Below are 18,037 nucleotides of genomic sequence, written 5' to 3'. Positions count from 1 at the left end.
AACCAGTGCTGTAATATTAATCAGTCCAGTTTGTCAGTCCATATTTGGCAGAGTATCACTCTTAATAATATTGGCTAGTTCTTTTTTAACTGAAGCACCACTTGATTACTTAAATTTGTCTTGACATCTGAAAAGCTAAAACTGTTTTGCACTTACATTTGCAGTCATTTGGTTTGGAGAATATTTGAATCTGGTATTGACTTCAAAACACCAGTGGATCCCTATAATTACCTGATTATATTTTATTATAAGTTTTCTAAAACCTGTGTATATCCTCCTGACTTTAACCTATTTTACAAGACCTACAGTACATGTATAATGCTGGGTTCATTTTCCTGAGCCCTGTATAAAAAAAAATACTGATGTATTTGCTTTCGTTGTCCTCCAGGTGGCAGTATAACATCTGTCCAGCCAGTGTTTACACCAGTTCACAGGTACCCTCCAGGCAGTAGGACTTTAAAGGTTATTATACTGCATATCAGCTTTGGATGAAATGGCTGTAAAGTCAGTCTGTCAACGTGATTGTTCTGCCAAAAATGGAGATATGTTTTTCTTAACCTATGAGGGAAGTATTTCATGAACATGCTGCATTGCTGAACATGTGTAGCAACATCTGTCTGTCGTCCACATCTAGGTACTAAGAGATGGCGGTTTACTCTTGTGCACTGTGAGCATCTTACACCTGAAACAGACCAGAAGAAGTTAATATTCCACACATGAACACTTGCTTGGGAAGAGACCCTGTTGGAATGATTAAATGGAAATCTACAGGAGAAGAACTGTTTTTTTTTCTCCTCACTTAGCCCCTTCTCTTGTGTGCTGATGTATTGTTTACAGTTTGTTTCTAACTTTTAATTTCCTCTATTTCTAGTTTACCTCGAGCTGTTTACAGCCATTTCTTTGCTGTCAGTAAAATAATTGTCCACCTTTTCTTTGCTACAATCTTGTATCATGCCTAATTTTTCTGTTGGACCACATGAACTTGTGAACAAATTGAAGAATCGTGATTGTTTTAATGATGGAAATGTGAATGAAAAGAAGATCTGTAGAAGTAGAAATGTAATTTGTTTTTTTCCTCATGAGAGCAGGTCTCTCTAGAGGATCAAAATTTTCAAGCTTGATCATGGTTAAACTTGTCTTAGGTCCACTCATTTTGTCAGATGGCTCATACAGCAGGTCTCAATACACAACTTTATATTTCGAAACTAGTTTGCATCAAATATCAAGTGCATCAAACATCAAATAAGCTACATTTTATGTTATCTTTTCTCTTCTGTCTTTTGTTTTTCGCAGCAATTTATTGCACAAGTGTAGCAACAAGATGAAAAACATTCTAGGGCACTTCATTCTTTTGTATGTAAATCTCTATGGCATCTTGTTCATTGTTCTTCGGTATCATTTAATAATGAAATGTGCAAAGCTTTTATGTTAGAGCATTAAGTATGCGCCACTGTGTGTTTTGTAATACCAGTTACAGACTCAATAAACAATAACTGAGTGTGTTCTGTCCATCTGCAGGTGTTCTTATGAAGCAGAAAATAACAGCTTGCTGTGTTGATACTCAGTTCCTTAAATGCTCGTTCAGAATAAACACCAGACATGCTGGTCATATTTATTGATAGCCTGCCCCTCTCATGCTGCAGTTTCATAATAGAGCCATCGGGGGGAGGGACTTGTGCAGACACAAAAGCCTGATGGTGCTGCCATAAGTGACAGGAAACAACAGAGAAACCAAAGGAGCAGTGTAGTGTCTGAGCTGCAGCCATGAGGAGGCCAGACCAGCTGTAGGAGACTTTGGAACCCAGTTTACCATCAGCTCTGCGTCTGACAGAAGGTAAGACATGAGATTTGATTGCAGACAGTTTGTGGAGCCACTTGTAGTGAAACTTACCAGATAGGAAGTTTGTGGTATTTCAGTTTCTTGTGTTCTTCACTGGTCTTCACTGAAAATCTGAAAATGTTATTCTAAGTAATTACAAAGTGTATGTTGCTGCTAATGTCAGTCTTTTTACCAGACAGAGTTTCACAACTGGTGCAAATTTCACAGATATCCTGCCCTAATTACCCCAAAAATCGTAATCCTGTTATAATCACAACAACCAAACACTGTTATATATGCCCAGCTTGGCTAGTTGTATGAGTTGTACTGATTAAATCTTAAAGCCACTAATCACTATTTAGACAAGTGAAAGACGGACTTAGTGTACTTTTGTAATTTCCTTTGCTGGTCAGTTTATGGTGTTGCTGCTTTCTCAACAGTCAGGTGAAAGAAGGTGCAACTCTTGCATGGAAGCAGGCTGTAACATGTAGCAAACATTTCCGTTTCTTCAGTCATAAATCATCAGCAACACCTCTTTGCATCGGCAGGGCAGGACTTGCGGAGAAAGGGAAGAAGACTGCTGGATAGACGGACAGACAGGCATAACTGGTGCATATCAAGGAGATAAACTACATCAATGAAGACACCTGGCATGGCGGTGTTCAAGCAACAGAATGTGGATGATTTCTATGAAATTGGAGAAGAACTGGGAAGGTGAGTAGTTTTCAAAATTGTTTAATGAAGCATGTAGAGTGAAAGGTGTTTTTAATGTCATAGAAAATGATCCCCCCTTGCTTTGTGTGAGTCAGTGTGATTCAGCTCTCCCCTGACGCAGCAGTCCTCATGTGTGTATGTAGGTATGCAAACAGCTGGCCTGTTTAAGCTTGAAATGGGGAGTGTCCCTGTGTTTAAGTAGGCTGAAGTTTACAGCAGGAGATAAAGTTTCAAATGTAAGCATGCTCTAAGAAAACAAGCTCTGTTTGAGAACGATATGTTCGGCCCAGGAAAGAGAATCAAATTTGATTTAGTGCCTTTGCCAGGATTGATTCTGGGTGGTGGATTGGAGTGTTGAAGTTGAATGTTGAGGAGGAGTATACAGAGCAGACATAAAGGAAACGGTATCCTTGGGGGAAATTAATTAAAGGAAGTTGGCCAAGTGCAATATGGATTGAGGAAGCTGTAAATCCATTTTGCAGGGAAGGACAGCTTTGGCATGTGCACCACTCACCGACAACAGATAGAGAGGGTGTGTGAGACGGAAGTGTCTGACCCCTGACCTTTCACTACTGGTCAAAATATACACTCTGTCGCAGTATTTGCTGGTCCTTTACTGTACAGCCTCTTTTGACACACCCTGACAGGTCAAACCAAGACCTGCTGCTGAAATGGGAGCTTGAGTTGCATTTACAGTATATGCCGGTAAAGGAACATTCCTCATATGTCTGCCTCATGAAGTATTCAAATGCATCTGTTAATAAACAGCTATGGATAAAAAGACAATTAACATTGATAAAATGATAGTGTGTGGCATTTTCATATAAAGCACCTTTAAAATGATATCCTATATAGAGCAACTTTTTAATGCTTTTATGCAACATTAAAGGTTCCTTTCTGATTAACTAAAAGATGAAGCAGGTGTCATGTTCATCACAATGTCAGTACTCATCACAACCTGGCAAATCAAATGTTCTTATTAATGGATTTTGACTGATCTATAAAGGATTAGGGAATTATGTCTTGACATTGTTAAAACCATTACTTACAACTTACAGTTTGTTGTGTAATTGTTTAATAGCACTTTATAAAGAGGGCCTTACTTGAGAGTAATTCTGGGAAATGAAAGGTGTGGAAATGCATTGTGTTCAAGACTGAGAATATCACTGAGTTGTGGTTGAGCTGTTGCTCGAAAAGAGTCAGCTGTGAGCTGAACTTCGTACATGTTCAGCTCCACTATTGTGTGAAATACAAACACAAGACTATTGTGGTTAAAAGCTGCAACTGAAAACAAGAAAAGTGTTTTCAGTCACGGAACATGTCTGAGAATTTAATCACCAATTCAGCTGCTGGAATTGTTTTCTTGCAGTCATCATGTCTCGTTGTGACATCTTTGTAGTGAGTTTGGGAGGACGCAGCCCAACCTCACCCAATATACGTCACAATGTTCCTAAAAGCCTACGCAACCACCCTCTCAAGAGGGTGAGGAAATTTGGTGAGGGGGGTCAAAAACTAATCTGTGAGGAGTGTTTAAGATGTTCTGTGCTCTATGGAACTGTTGAGCCATTCACCACAGGAAAGTCAATTCATCATGCTGTCCCCCTACTGACAGATTTTAATGTCAGGGGGCCCCACACATTTGTACTCAATGTTTCTTTCCACCACTGATGGAGAATTTTTGGTAAGCCTGTCTGTAAAACACACAACTTGAGACGTCAGGCATTTACTGACAACTGTACCTGTCTTACCATCTGAGCGATGACACTGATGACATACAGTAGGAAGTGTCACAGTGTGAGCCGACAGCTGCCACTGGTGAGACCATGGTGAGCTGTTGCACAAGTAACCACCAAGGCAAGGCAGAGAAAGGGGACTTCTGTGCATATGGCGGACTGTATGTGCTCTACCTGTCAACAGCAGATCGATTCTTGTCCATGTTTGGTCTTAACGACCCAAGAAGTTTTGAACCTGTGCGACCTCCTTCACTAGATGCAGATACTGCGCTTATTGAATGAATCTCTGTCATCACCGAGTAAAAATTTACAGGATGCACCGTTGGATAGGAAGTGCCATTGTCTTTGCATGCCTGAACAAAAATAAAAGGCTTGTCAACTTCCTCCTAATTTTGGAATCTGTAAACACAGTGCTCACACTAAAGTGGATCGAAGTCCTTCACAGGCTTCACATCGGTTAGCAGAGACAATCGTGGGTCTGTGGTGTTTTTAGCCTGGCTAGCATTACGGCTCTACTAAAGCCATCCTGTCAGTCGGCCCACCACTTTGGTCATTAACCCCTTGAAGGTCCTCAGAAATAATCACGTTAAAGATCCTTACACACATAAATGTGTATGCATAAAAACAAGCCATAAAAATGTTAAAAATCTTTCTTTTTTTTAAATAGTTTTTTAGACCAGCATCAGCCCTAATCATACATATCAAATTTTAATTAGTTTTTAAAAAAATTAACCCTTAAATTGCCATGTTTTTGTCATGATGCGCATCATTTTATGGTCTAAAATACACAAAAAATACATGAAAAAAATTGAGAACTCTGAAAAATTCACCATCTTGCAAAATTATAAGCAATATGCATGAAAAACTGATAAAATATGCTAAAAATAAAAATCATAACACACTAGAAAGTGCTGAAGACCCTCAAAGGGTTAATGCTCTCCAGAGGTTGAATCTTACAAACTTTGGTGAAACCCTGACTTTTTATCTAGCACGAGCTGCACCACAATGAGGTTGACATTTGTGGATTTTAGCGAAATGTCTCAACAACTGTTGTATGTATTGCTGTGAAATTTGGTATACATATTCATATCCACCTCAAGATGAACTGTGTAACTGTAGGTTTCATCAAGTGCCACTATTTGGTCAAAATGTATGATTCGCGATCAAATACCTGCAAAACTAACAATCCCGTTAGCCTTAACTATACTGTATGTTTAGTGCTAATAAACAAGTATTAGTATGTCAACATGCTAAATGGAGATGGTGAACATGGTAAACTTCATACTTCCTTAATACCTGGATGTTAACATGATCATTGTGAGAATGTTAGCATGCTAATTTATCTGTCTTTAGACTAAAATGTTGAGTTTCAACTGAATGTAGGAGCACTGAAAACGTCAAATCACATCCTGGTTAGCAAAATATTTTTGTATTTTTGTTTTTGGTTTTCAGAAGTTTGTTGTCTGTGGAGAGGATGCAGGGAGGGCAGCGGCACACTACATGTGTTGAAATGAAAAGAGGTGACAGTTGTAAGGCAGACAGGTGCTGCTGATGAACGCAGTAAAGTGCTGAAAGTTCTCCGAAGGGAAGTACTGTACATGATGTATCTGTAGCACGGACAGCATGCATGTACAAGGAGCAGGACAAGAATGCACGTTGTCAGTTTTGAGGAACAGACATTCCTGCTGTGCAGTGGGTGAAAAATGTGTTTATGCAGTGCAGTGCCTGATGGAGGGAACTCCATGTTGACCTGTTGGACATTCCCGGAGTTCCCGTTCGACACTCAGACACTCATAAAGCCCTGCTACTCCACAGCTGCTTTGCTGACATGATTGGACCACTTCAAAACAAGTGGGAATCTAGAGTATCCTGAACACTTAATGGGACTGAATGTGGAGATATTTCTTACTGATTACAGATAAAGTGGCTGACAGATTGTGTGTTTGGAGTTTAAAGCATTTGTTACTCTAGAAAATATACTTTCTGCAATAATGAGTCATATTTTACAGATGGACGGGGTGGTAAGGGACAGGGCTTGGTCAATTATGAATCTGGCTGTCTTTATCATACTGACCTAGAGGTTGTTCAGTTGAGAAATGTGTTAAAATATTGGGCCGGCGCCACTTGTCTAAGCATTCCTCCAACCTTGGCTGTGGATAATGACCTTCAGCTGTTGGAAGTGGAAACTCTGCAGAGAGATGGTACTTTCAGCCCCACTGGCCGGCTTAGAGCTAAGACAGCCGGCACGCCCGGCCCGTTGTGGAATACCGCTCCCAGCATCACTGCTCCCTCCGCTGATACTTTGCACTTTGTAACAACATTAAACCAAAGCCCTCGCACTGACATATGTGTTTGCATTTTCTCACATTTGTGCTGCAACATTCACCTACCAGAGGTAATTCTGTTCAGTTTTGCTTAAAAGGCAAATCAAGTACACTGTTGCTGCTACTGCCATGTGACCGTTCCTCCCCTCTGGGTACTTGATGCCTGTTTTTGCAAGTGGGATTCATTGAGTGACTTACCCTCCTCTTCAGTTCACACATTATCATAGTCATCTCTAACAGGGTCAGCCTTTCAGGGATGTCTCCGGGGTGGAAACGTCCTGTGAATAGAACACATAGAAGGAGCGTTTGAGATGCCACGCTGCTGCTCTGCTTCAGCACCCCATCAGCCCTGTTTTTATTTTTCCTTTGCGGCGTGTGTGTGTGGCTCTTTGAAGACCATTGTTACGACATATGCCCCCCCCCGTTCCCGCTCTCGTCATCTCTCCTGCATTCTCTGTTGAGACATGTTCAGTCAGAAATCTTATTTTGGCAGTGTTTGTGTTGCCCTGATACTAAATAATAGCTTCTTGGGTCTTTGTGGTTCAGTAGATAGCCTACCTCTCTAAGGCATGAAATCAACCGGACAAAAACATTCCTCTTCTTTAGCAACACCTGTATAAACTAATGCGACCCAATACACGTGTCCTGCAACTGATAAATGATAATTAGGTTTTCTTTTTAGGCTGTGTCTGAGGCCATACTTTGATGTGTTGCACAATACTGGGAGATGTACCAAATATTTTATCCTTCCAGCGTAATGTAGTGTGGTGTAAAGAGAGTACACCCCAGTAACTGCTGTTTTGCTGTTTTTGAGCAAATCAACTTTGGAAAAAGTCTTGGCAAAATGTCTTCAGCGGAGCTACTCCCAGATGTGATTGTAGAACTGTGTAAGCACAGGACAGGGTGTGCCCTGCACTACTGCGGTTAAAGGAAGGTTAAAGTTAGTAGGTTTTCTGATTAAAGCCACAAAGCTGATTAGTTTTGTATGTAATCCATTTATTTATTTTGTGATGAGCTGGAGTTATCTCTCTGCAAGCGCACTGTGAAAACTGCTGTGTGAAACGAGTGTGGTCTGAGGTCAGTTATCTAGCAGCTCTTTTCAGCAGCCCTCCTCTTCACTCTTCTTCTCTTTGCACTCCTCCGGCTCAGCAGGCTTTTTCCCTATCCCCAGCAGCAGCAGCAGAGAGGTGGCAGGTGGAGAACGAGTGTGTGGGCCGGGCTATTCTTAGCCCACTAGACACCATGATGATAGTGGACGCAGACTAGACAGCCACCCTGGAATCTCTGTGTGGACAGTTATGTTGAAAACATATGAAATGGCTGCTAGTTATTATGTCTTTGTTGTTTTTATACAATGTATCTTATAATTTCCATTAAAGAATTGTATCACTCCAGATGCTTTAATATGTTTTATCCAATCATCCTAGTCACTATTCTGTATGCATACTTGACTAAATGTTCCTCCTCTGTCTTCTCAAAGATAACACTCTTCTTCTCCACTGAGAGACCCTTTGCCAGCTCTGCAACCACTCTCGCCCCCATGTCTTTCTGTGGCCTGATACTGAGAGATCAGTGACTGAGAGGCTTGTTTTTTCTGAGCCTGAATGTATAGAGTGGGCAGGTTAGCCCACAGCAGCAGGAAGCATGTAAAGCAGCAGGAGTGGCAGCAGGCTTAGTTAGGTCTGAGATTACAAGTGCTGGTCTGATAATAAAGCCATGGAGACTCACAACATATATTTAACTGGGCGACAGTGCTGGAAAATGTTTTCACACTCTTCACTCAGTCTGTCAGTGGGTCAGTTAAGGGTAAAAATGACTGTAGTCATGTTAGAGGAAAGTGACAATAAAAGAAAATGTTCCGATAAGTTCACTAGTAGAGTCACCCCTGTCTTTTGAGCTGAAATGCCTTCATTGGGATACTAGATCTCAGAATTTAAACACATTAACTAAATGCTACATAACCACATGTCCACAGACTGTAGCATGCAATACAAGAGCACAGTGAAAAGTGAAACAATAATCCACTGAGAGATGGTCTCTAACCACACCTCTGTTGTGAAATATTCCGAGTTTTTGGGATTTTTTTCCGTGGACTGATCTCTCGAGGATGGCTAGAAATTTGGCAGGAAAGCTGCTGGAGTGGGAGGACAGCAGCTCCGCACACACTGCCTGCCTGTCTGATTGTTCTCTGTTTGGCTGGGAAACAGGAAGTGATGTACTACACCTCAATATTTCAGCTGGTTATGACACATGGCTTCCTCCCTGATGCCTGTCTTCACCTGCAACTATGTCCTGTTGTTAAATGTTGAAAGTTTCATCAGAAATTGCTCTGTTTTATGAAAAATGATACTCACAGTATAGTGCACTCAACGCATGAGAGGTACAGCAAAACCTAACAGAAATTATAAAATCTCATTATGATAAGATGACAGACTTGAATCAAGTGTCACATTAAACAGACAATACAGTTACACTGAGTAAAATCAGTGTCTTTTTTTTCTCCTTTTGTGTCTACAGTGGGCAGTTTGCAATTGTCAAACGCTGTATGGAGAAGAGTACAGGCACTGAATATGCAGCCAAGTTCATCAAGAAGCGTCAGAGTCGGGCCAGCAGACGTGGTGTGAGAAGAGAGGAGATTGAGAGAGAAGTGAACATCCTGCAGCAGCTCCATCACACCAACATTGTGGAGCTACATGATGTGTACGAGAATCGCACAGATGTGGTGCTCATCCTCGAACTGTGAGTCACTGCATGATTTAACAATACATCATAATACGAGTACACTGGGAAAAAATGCTGGCCAAATCATACTGGTGTACACCAGCTTGGCATTTTGTTTTAATAAAAAACCACGATGTCAGTGCAGTCATTTTTGATGTTTCAGATCCGTGGTGGTAAAGTTGTGTCCATGTTCTGATCTGCAAGTCTTTTTTCTCTTTACATAGATTATTTATTGAACCAATGTTTGCCAGGATCACGTGTGCCACAGAGGACCCAACGGGTCTCACAGAGCCAATAAACAGAAAAGGGGCCTCAGAGGGCCCCGTCTGCATCCAGCAAGTGACTGGGAACATGGAGGGCACAATTAGGGCTAAATAAAAGCTCAGTCGAATCAAAGCAGGGGTGAACTGACTGACATAACAAATCCTGTTAGACACAGGATGGCATGCATGCGTCATTCAGTGTATTATGTTGTCTTTGTATGAATATAAAAGAACATCATGTTCATAGACTGCCAGCTGGCCAAAGGATGCTTTATACCCCTTTTCAGCAGCTTTTCAAGAATTTTATCATGAAAAGCTTGTCATTCACAGAGACGCATAAGTAGGGCAGGCTGACTCAAAGCAGACCCGGATTGTCACCACAAACAAACATATCTAAGGCATCCTGAAACTAGTGCATCCAAATCCTGAGAACTCACTTTAGATAATGTTCAAGAGAGCCCACTCGGATTATCTGAGCCCACAGGATGAGTCTCTGAGTGTGCCTGTGTGTTTGTGTGTGTGTGTTACAGGGTCTCTGGAGGAGAGCTGTTCGATTTCTTGGCTCAGAAGGAGTCTCTCAGTGAAGAGGAGGCCACTCAGTTTATCAAACAGATCCTCGATGGAGTTCAGTACCTCCACTCCAAGAGGATCACGCATTTTGATCTGAAGGTACAAAATGTTCTTTCTGTGTATCGTATGTAAATTTATATTCGTATTGTACACGCTTGGTTGAGCAGGACAGGAATCATACAACACATAGCAGATGTCTAATGTAGAGACCTGTGTTCTGAATCACACATCCTTCCTGTTTTCTGTGGCAGAGATCCAGACTCTCAGATACAGACACCACAAGGTTATCTCCTCACTTTCACAGAGCAGTCCTGCCCACGCTGCTCTCTGATAGTCACTGTCCTGTTCTTAAGCAGCTGCGACTGTTCTTCACTCTCATCTGGCAAATAAGGAAAAAGAACACTTAGCGAGGCAGTGAGGTTCAGTTAACAATGACTGATCTCAGTAGTGCTTAACATTTTCTGTGAGATCCAAAGGTTAATAATTAGTCAGCACAGATATTGTGACCTTGACATTGAATCCAGAGCAATGCCATAGTCTGAACCCCTGTAAATCTGCAAAAATTGTGCTTAATTATGCGCAAAAGCTTTACATTTAGGAAAATTGTTTATTAGCTTTCTTGTTGTGAGTTACATGAGAAAATATCACTCTCACAACTACATATCAAGCTCCTGCTAGCAGCTGGCTAACTTACTGTAGCTCAGAACAATGACTGGAGTCAGACCACTGTTCAAAAGTCACAAAATCTACCTCCAGAACCTCTAAAACTCATGATTTAACATTTTGTTTTCCATTTGTTTAATCCTTACAAAAGGTGCTGTTTTACAAGGGTGTATGTGCTGAAGTATTCCCCAGGTATTTGTTGGTTTCAACCTGTAACTTCCTGATCAAGAAATAGTCCAGCATGTAATGTTCATAAAATGGCAGTCTGTAGTTTGTACATTATTGCCTTTGTAGGGATTTAAAAAATGGATGTTAATAGAGAGCTTAGCTTAGCTTTTGGGGTGGTAGCTTTTTCCTACTGTTTCTACTCTTTGCGCTACACTACAGTGCATTAGCAGACAGCTAACAGGAACTTCATAACAGACATGAAAGTTGCAGCAGTCCTCTTATCTAAGTCTCTGCAAGAAAGCAAATAAGCAAAATGTCCAAGATTCCAATAATTTTTCCTGTAATCTTTCACGCTAAAAGTATGACTGTAACCGTTGCATTGTTTTTTCTTTAATGCTTCCGAAAAAAGGCGGCTTTAACCAGGTAACTTGTTTCACTCAGTGCTGCTTAAGTATCGCCCAATCTTGGTACGAATGTGCTGACAAAAGTCCATCTCTGTTTTGTTCTTTTCACACTCCAGCCTGAAAATATAATGCTGCTGGACAGGAATGTTCCTCTACCCCGCATCAAACTCATAGACTTTGGACTGGCACACAAAATAGAAGCTGGGACAGATTTCAAAAACATTTTTGGAACTCCTGAATTTGTTGGTAAGTGATTTTGTATGAGATGTGTTTGCAGTGTAGGACATTTTAAGAGGAGGCTTGGTGTTAGGCCTGGCTCTGTTTGTGATGCTGGAGTGTGTGCTGTCTATTTTCAGCTCCAGAGATAGTCAACTATGAGCCACTGGGGATGGAAGCAGACATGTGGTAAGAGCCTTTAATTACCTCTGACTCTGCTGCCTTCCATAGAACAGGCTGCAGTGCATAACTTTGGATTAACCTTGTGCTGTTTTTCTCTCAGGAGCATTGGAGTCATCACATATATACTGTAAGTTGGGATGATTCATGATTATGTGCAAGAATCTTAATTCATTTTAAGTGATTATCGAGGAAAGTCTATGCAAGCGTGTGAACGTTTGTGCTGTTGTTTCAGTTTGAGCGGCGCGTCACCTTTCCTCGGTGACACGAAGCAGGAAACGCTGGGAAACATCTCGGCGATGAACTACGACTTCGACGAAGAGCTCTTCAGCAACACGAGCGAGCTGGCCAAGAGCTTCATCAGACAGCTACTGGAGAAGGACACAAGGTAAAGGAACTGATCAACAGCTGAAGGCTGAAGGTCATGTCTGACAATTCCAATACAAAGTCCAGCATTAGAGGTTTCACTGCCATAAAGCCTAAGCTCATTAAATGCGCAGACTTGCTCCAAATGAGAATGAAAGGACAGCCAGTCCACAGAAATCTAGAGCAAGGATTTAGACACATTTGTTTTTTGTGCATAATGTAACACACTAAATGAAATAAGCTAAATAAACATTATTTATGCCATAAACTAATTACCACAGGCAAAGCACCCTGTAATATGTCTCTGTCTCTGTACCATGTGATCCTGTTCTTGTCACAGAACATGTGTTTCCATTTAAATACAACTCCAGGAAACCAAATATTCCTGTGAAACGTATTCCTGAGAGATTAACATCCTAAAGCGTGACTGCTTAGCATGCTCCGTGTCTGATGTAGCTGTTCGAGTGTATTTACTCAGCTGCATTTTCTCATTTTCTAATCATTTCAGAAAACGGATGACCATACAAGACGCCCTCAGCCATCACTGGATTAAGGTATGAACTTTATGGTGTGATTTGTGTGCATTATTGCATGTTTTTATGTCCTCAGTAACTACTGTCAGCGCATCACCTGCTGCTGCTACATGTAAAACAACATTTAACAGTGAATGTCAAAGGTAACATATGAATAACAGGTTTGTTTGTTATTACAGAGGACAGTCCATCGTTACATGTGCCGAAAGGCATCCACTAACTATTTATATATGTCCTGCCTTGTTGAAAACATACTTTATGACTGTATATTATGTATGTCACTGCACCACACCCCCCCTTTGGGAATATTTCTCTCACCCTTCGCCTATCAACACATTTAGCTCCACCCATCTTGTACAGCTGTGTTTTTGCAATATGAAAAGGTCAATGTGTCAAGGAATTCAAGTGATCAAACTGAAGCAAGATCTCACTAACTTTTTAATGGCACGGACATTTAACAAGCTGAAATGTTGAAGATGTCCACTCCAACATCAGCTGCTGAGATGCATGTGAATGGTGCTTTACTGTGGAGTCTTCGGCCTGTTTGGATGCAAGCATGAAGCCAGGAAACATAACACACTCAAGAGGAATGTCTGTTGTTGTTTTTGGTGCTCTTATCTGCCATGGCTTTCGCTGTAGGGTCACACACTAATCCTACAGGGCCACGTCTGCTGGGGTACTCATCGCTGTGTGTGTTTTCAAGATGCAACAATGAGACAGCCTCTCACTCAGTGTCCCCCCCCTCCACCCTTCTGTCTGAAGTCCCTTGGCCACGTGGAAGAGGATAGCGCTGCCACTGAGGCGGAGAAGAAAGGCGAGCAGCTGAAGACGAAGCGTCTTAAGGAGTACACCATCCAATCCCACTCCAGTATGCCCCAGAACAACACATATGCCAACTTTGAGCGTTTTGCCCATGTGGTGGAGGACGTCAGTCTGATGGAGACAGGGCTGTCAGAGGTGGCAGGAGCCCACCACACTCTGCAAGGTGACATAGAAGCACTGCTCTCCATCTACAACGACAAGGAGGCCTGGTACAAGGAGGAGAGTGAGACTGCGAGGAAGCAGCTATCCCAGGTCCACTATGAGTTCCGCAAAGTGGAGGCCACAAGGAGGCTGCTGCAGGACGACATGAAGGCTATAGATGCCAGTCTGGAGAGCATCAGTGGGAAGTATAGCCAGAGGCAGAGTCAGCTTGATTCTTTGAGGCAGGAGCTGAACTCTGAGCTGCAGTGGCTGCAGGAGGTGATGAGCTCTCTGGATCCAGAGGGAGTCAACAGCAGCATCCACAGCAGCAGCCTGAACACAGATGTGAAGCAGGCGCTTATGGAGCTGGTGCATCAGTCGTGCAGGAGGGAACTGTGCCCCGTGGCCAAACAGCCACTTACAGAGTCTGGTTGACATAAACATATGAAGACACACTTTTATTGACCTTAAAGACCTTAACATGATTTTGAATTTGAGGCCGTTGGAATTCAACTGACTTCAACTGATTCCACTGACTTTTCAGCAATACACATTTTTGAATGTATAGCTGTGTAGTCTTTACGTTTTCTTTACTTCTATTTTTTGCTTGCGCAAATTTTGTAGTATAATACATTTCAGTTAAACGTCCCATATTGTGCAAAAAAACTTTTTTGCTCCCTTTATGATGTCATAAGGGGATCTGTTGAACATGTGACTTGCTAGAGCCCTTCAGCAGGCCGCCCACTGAAAACATCGGCTGTTCACCGTTGTTCTGTTCTTCTAAAGCGGAGCATGCAGAAAGAGGCTGAAAACAGCTGTAGTAGCCATGTCTGTTACAGTTAACTGTCTGGTACGAAAATAACATAATACCATGTAAACCTGTTCTTGAAGGACCTCCAAATACAAATATGAATATGAAAATTAGCAGAATATGGCAGCTTTAAAGCAATTTTAATAGTAATAGGAATGGGAATTACACAATAAGCTACAGGCACAAAGACTGCACACAGGGAAACAGCTGACCTGGCTCTCTTCAAATGGAAGAAAAAAAATCTTTGTTGAAGTACTGGTGAATGGATTTTGTTGCCTTTGGACAGAGCCAGGGTAAATGTGTATCCCAGCTTTCAGCTCTAAGCTTAGCTAACCTGTCAGCAGCTTCACATTTAATGGACAAATATGTCCAAATATCTCATCTAAGTTTGAACAAGAAAGCAAATAAGCACATTTCCCACAACTATTGTCAGAGTCATTGAAGGGAAAGTTGAAAATTGAAGGGAGATCAACAGATAAATAAACTAGATTTATTGATGCAGTGCTCTTTTTGAATAAGCAGGTTTGGTAGCTTCTTGTTTTGACAAGTAGACCTAATGATAATGAGGATGAATATTAATCATGAATGTTTTTACTGTGTTATGGCCAGAAGCAGACACAGGATGAAACAGGAATCCATTTCAATGGAATGTATCAGAAGTTTTTATTGATTTATTTTTTCATTCCATTGTATTTTTCTAGACTGTATGTTGATGTTTATTTTACAGTTGTTATCAATTTGTCAGGATTCTTCATAGTTTCCAATGTGCACTTTTACTAAAGGTTGATTTATTTATTTCAAAAGCCTGTCTTATTTCTTTCTTGGAGATGTTGTATGAGTCGCTAGGAAAAAAACATCTATGATAAGATCGCTTGTGTTTAAAAATGTGTCACTTCCTTGTCAGTGTGTTAGCATCTCAGCAAATATACACGCCTATACACGCTTTGAAGCATTGAAATAAATGTTCACCATTTATTATATTATACATTCCATTGTGATTTATAATCTGAAATGTCAGTTTATTTCCAGATGCCCCTCAGATTATAGTGTCAAAAGTACAAAGGATAATATTTTTGAACTTTTGAATATTTGACATTAACATGAAAGATACTTTCTCTGCTATGTCATCCCTCATTGTGTCTCTGCAGCCTCTGAATCCCAGACAGGCCATGGTGAAAAGGCTGTCAGTGGTCAACTTGGAGAACTTTAGGAGACAGTACGCCAGACGCAGGTGGAAGGTAAACTACAGTTTGATGATTTCCTTACAGCAATCAGGGTTCTTTCAACTGATTTCAGTCTCTTTGCTTTTATCTGTTCAACAGCTGTCATTCAGAATTGTGGCTCTGTGCAATCACCTCACACGGATCATGAAGAAAGGCCAGAAGCTGCCTGAGCAGGATGGGGTGAGAACTCGCTCTTCTAAATCTAACAGCGGTGGCTCAGTCTGCACTTAAAGCAACAGTTTGATCATTTAAGAATTTTCCATATTCGCTCTCTTGCACAGTTAGATGAGAAAAGCGATACCACTCTCGTGTCTGTATACTAAATATGAAACTACAGCCAACAGTTAGCTTATCTTAGCATAACAACAGGAATAAATCTATGGCATAAAAACATTCACAGCAATATGATTGATTACGGGCCAGATGATTTCTTGATCAAGGTCTTGTTATGACTTTGATCCAACCAAATGGCCAAGAAACAGTCAAACAAATAACCCCTTATAAAACCACCATTTTTACACTTCAGATTTTGTACAGAATAAACAAACAAGAAAAAAGGTTTTAATTTGTGAGCTCTGGAGGTGCTGGTAGGTGAAGACAGTCTGCCAATTTAAGCTAATGGGCTACAGGCTGCAGCTTTATGTTTGCCGCACTGAACAGACATGAAAGTGGTTTCAATACTCTCTGCAAAAAAGCAAATACATGTATTTTTAAAAATGTGAAACTGTTGTGATTTTAACTACTATAGGTGTTACTATTACAGCCACGTGTTGTATTCAGCAGTATTTATTTGCAGAAATAATGCAGTAGCTTCTATCTGATCTGTACTTAAGCGCTAGCACTGTCATCACCCTCACCACACAAACAATGTCCCAGCTCTTTCTTAACTCAACTATTTTGATTATTTCAGAGAGATTGTGAAAGTGACCAAGAGGAAGAAATCCTGAAGAGGAGGCCGAGGACCAGAAAGAGAAGCAGCACTTCCTGAGAACAACAACCAGCAGCAAGTGTGTCAGTCAACAATGTTCCGGTTGCAGAACAGTGACAATGCACCTTTTTGATGCACACTTTGCAGCTGTTACTTGTCATAAAGAATCAGCTCCAGTATCTGTTTGAGTGACTGCTGTAAATGCAGAGTTTTCATTGGTCAAGGTAATTTTGTCTTGGTGACCCACAAAACCACCAGTTCATCTGCTGTATGTTAGATAGCATTCTGCCATTTCTAAATCGGAGCTGCTGTTCTCTGGCTTAAGAAGATATAACTGTATTACTGTCGACAGGAACTGAGAGGCCAATGTTAGCACATACATGAGAATGTAGGCAGCTTCCTCTAATAACTGTAGTCTTAAAAGTCCGTCAGCTGCTGTTTAACATCCGAATATTGACAGTTAGATTATTTTCTTTTTATTGCTCAGGCTGGAAGTGGAGATTTGCACAAAGTGTGTTTAATAAGAATGAGCAGATGAAAGGGTTTAGCACTGCAGGATGACAGAATGGTAGCAGAACTTCATAACCATATGTTTACATGTTCTTTTGCTTAACATACAGCAATGTCTGTTCAAACACGCTGTTTACCGTGAACCCTCTCTTTTGCCACATCAGAATAATTTAGCTAAAGCCTTTAACTGTTTACTGTGTGTGTGATATTTTGAATTTATGTAAATTACTCATGTCCACTGGGACAATAATTGCATTTCATCTTAAACATATATGAATAAATATCTATAAATATCGCATATATAAACATAAAATAATTTTAACAGTTGAATTTTTCAACATAATTGTTAGATTGTGATATATTTGATGTATTTATGGTGTAAATATACATAAATATTAGCCAAATGTCTTAATTTCATTTCAACTCGTATCTTAGCTCATTAAAAAGAACTGTCACTGTTTTAAGCACACTTTTTGGGGGGTTTTTTCTGTTAACTTGTATGTATTGTATGTATTGTAAATTGGCATTTTGTTTAATAAATTAATGAACATGATTGTTTTCTTCTTGAGTTTCTGTTAAGTCAAAAATAAATGACTCCGTCACAATGTAAAAATTAGAACATCTCAAGATTCTTGGATATAAATCAGCACTATTAAACCTGTTTCCATTTTCTGTTTTGGGCAATCATGTTATCATGTGAAAATATTGTCTTTTACAATGTAATAATCTCAGTGCAAAGGTGTGATTATGGCCATATGTCGGTCTGGGAGTTTGAAAAATGTATCAGCATTCGGATGACCCAAAGACAACAATGACTGTGCTGTAGAAATGTGATGAAACAAGCCGATGTCCCTGTCAAACTAGAGTAAGACTAGAAAATCCCTGGACAATAAATACATTATTGATTGTCTGAACATCAACAAGCACT

General features: G+C 40.6%; 1 protein-coding gene across 3 annotated transcripts; it reads left to right on the top strand.

Annotated features, from left to right (window-relative positions):
- The first annotated feature begins 1,674 nt into the window (after positions 1 to 1,674).
- dapk2b (death-associated protein kinase 2b) lies at positions 1,675 to 17,662 on the top strand. 3 transcript variants are annotated; one of them, XM_070830914.1, is made up of 12 exons: positions 1,675 to 1,834; positions 2,373 to 2,533; positions 9,108 to 9,329; positions 10,105 to 10,243; positions 11,496 to 11,625; positions 11,736 to 11,784; positions 11,879 to 11,905; positions 12,011 to 12,163; positions 12,650 to 12,695; positions 15,597 to 15,686; positions 15,771 to 15,851; positions 16,582 to 17,662. In XM_070830914.1, the coding sequence occupies exons 2-12, from the start codon at positions 2,457 to 2,459 to the stop codon at positions 16,657 to 16,659; spliced, it is 1,092 nt and encodes a 363-aa protein (XP_070687015.1). In that variant the 5' UTR covers positions 1,675 to 1,834; positions 2,373 to 2,456; the 3' UTR covers positions 16,660 to 17,662. The 3 variants fall into 3 exon arrangements, with proteins under 3 accessions (XP_070687015.1, XP_070687014.1, XP_070687016.1); XM_070830913.1 differs by having other exon boundaries at positions 2,368 to 2,533; XM_070830915.1 differs by lacking the exons at positions 15,597 to 15,686; positions 15,771 to 15,851; positions 16,582 to 17,662 and adding an exon at positions 13,437 to 14,280 and having other exon boundaries at positions 2,368 to 2,533.
- The last annotated feature ends 375 nt before the right edge of the window (positions 17,663 to 18,037 follow it).

The sequence above is a fragment of the Pempheris klunzingeri genome, chromosome 5 (assembly GCF_042242105.1).
Source record: "Pempheris klunzingeri isolate RE-2024b chromosome 5, fPemKlu1.hap1, whole genome shotgun sequence".
Classification (NCBI taxonomy): domain Eukaryota; kingdom Metazoa; phylum Chordata; class Actinopteri; order Acropomatiformes; family Pempheridae; genus Pempheris; species Pempheris klunzingeri.
This window is presented reverse-complemented; position numbering and strand designations above follow the sequence as displayed.

Coding starts and splice junctions, on each gene's coding strand:
- dapk2b (XM_070830915.1), top strand. CDS start 2,457: ATGAAGACACCTGGCATGGCGGTGTTCAAGCAACAGAATGTGGATGAT. Junction 10,244..11,495: donor TCACGCATTTTGATCTGAAG/GTACAAAATGTT, acceptor TTCACACTCCAG/CCTGAAAATATAATGCTGCT. Junction 11,626..11,735: donor TGGAACTCCTGAATTTGTTG/GTAAGTGATTTT, acceptor GTCTATTTTCAG/CTCCAGAGATAGTCAACTAT.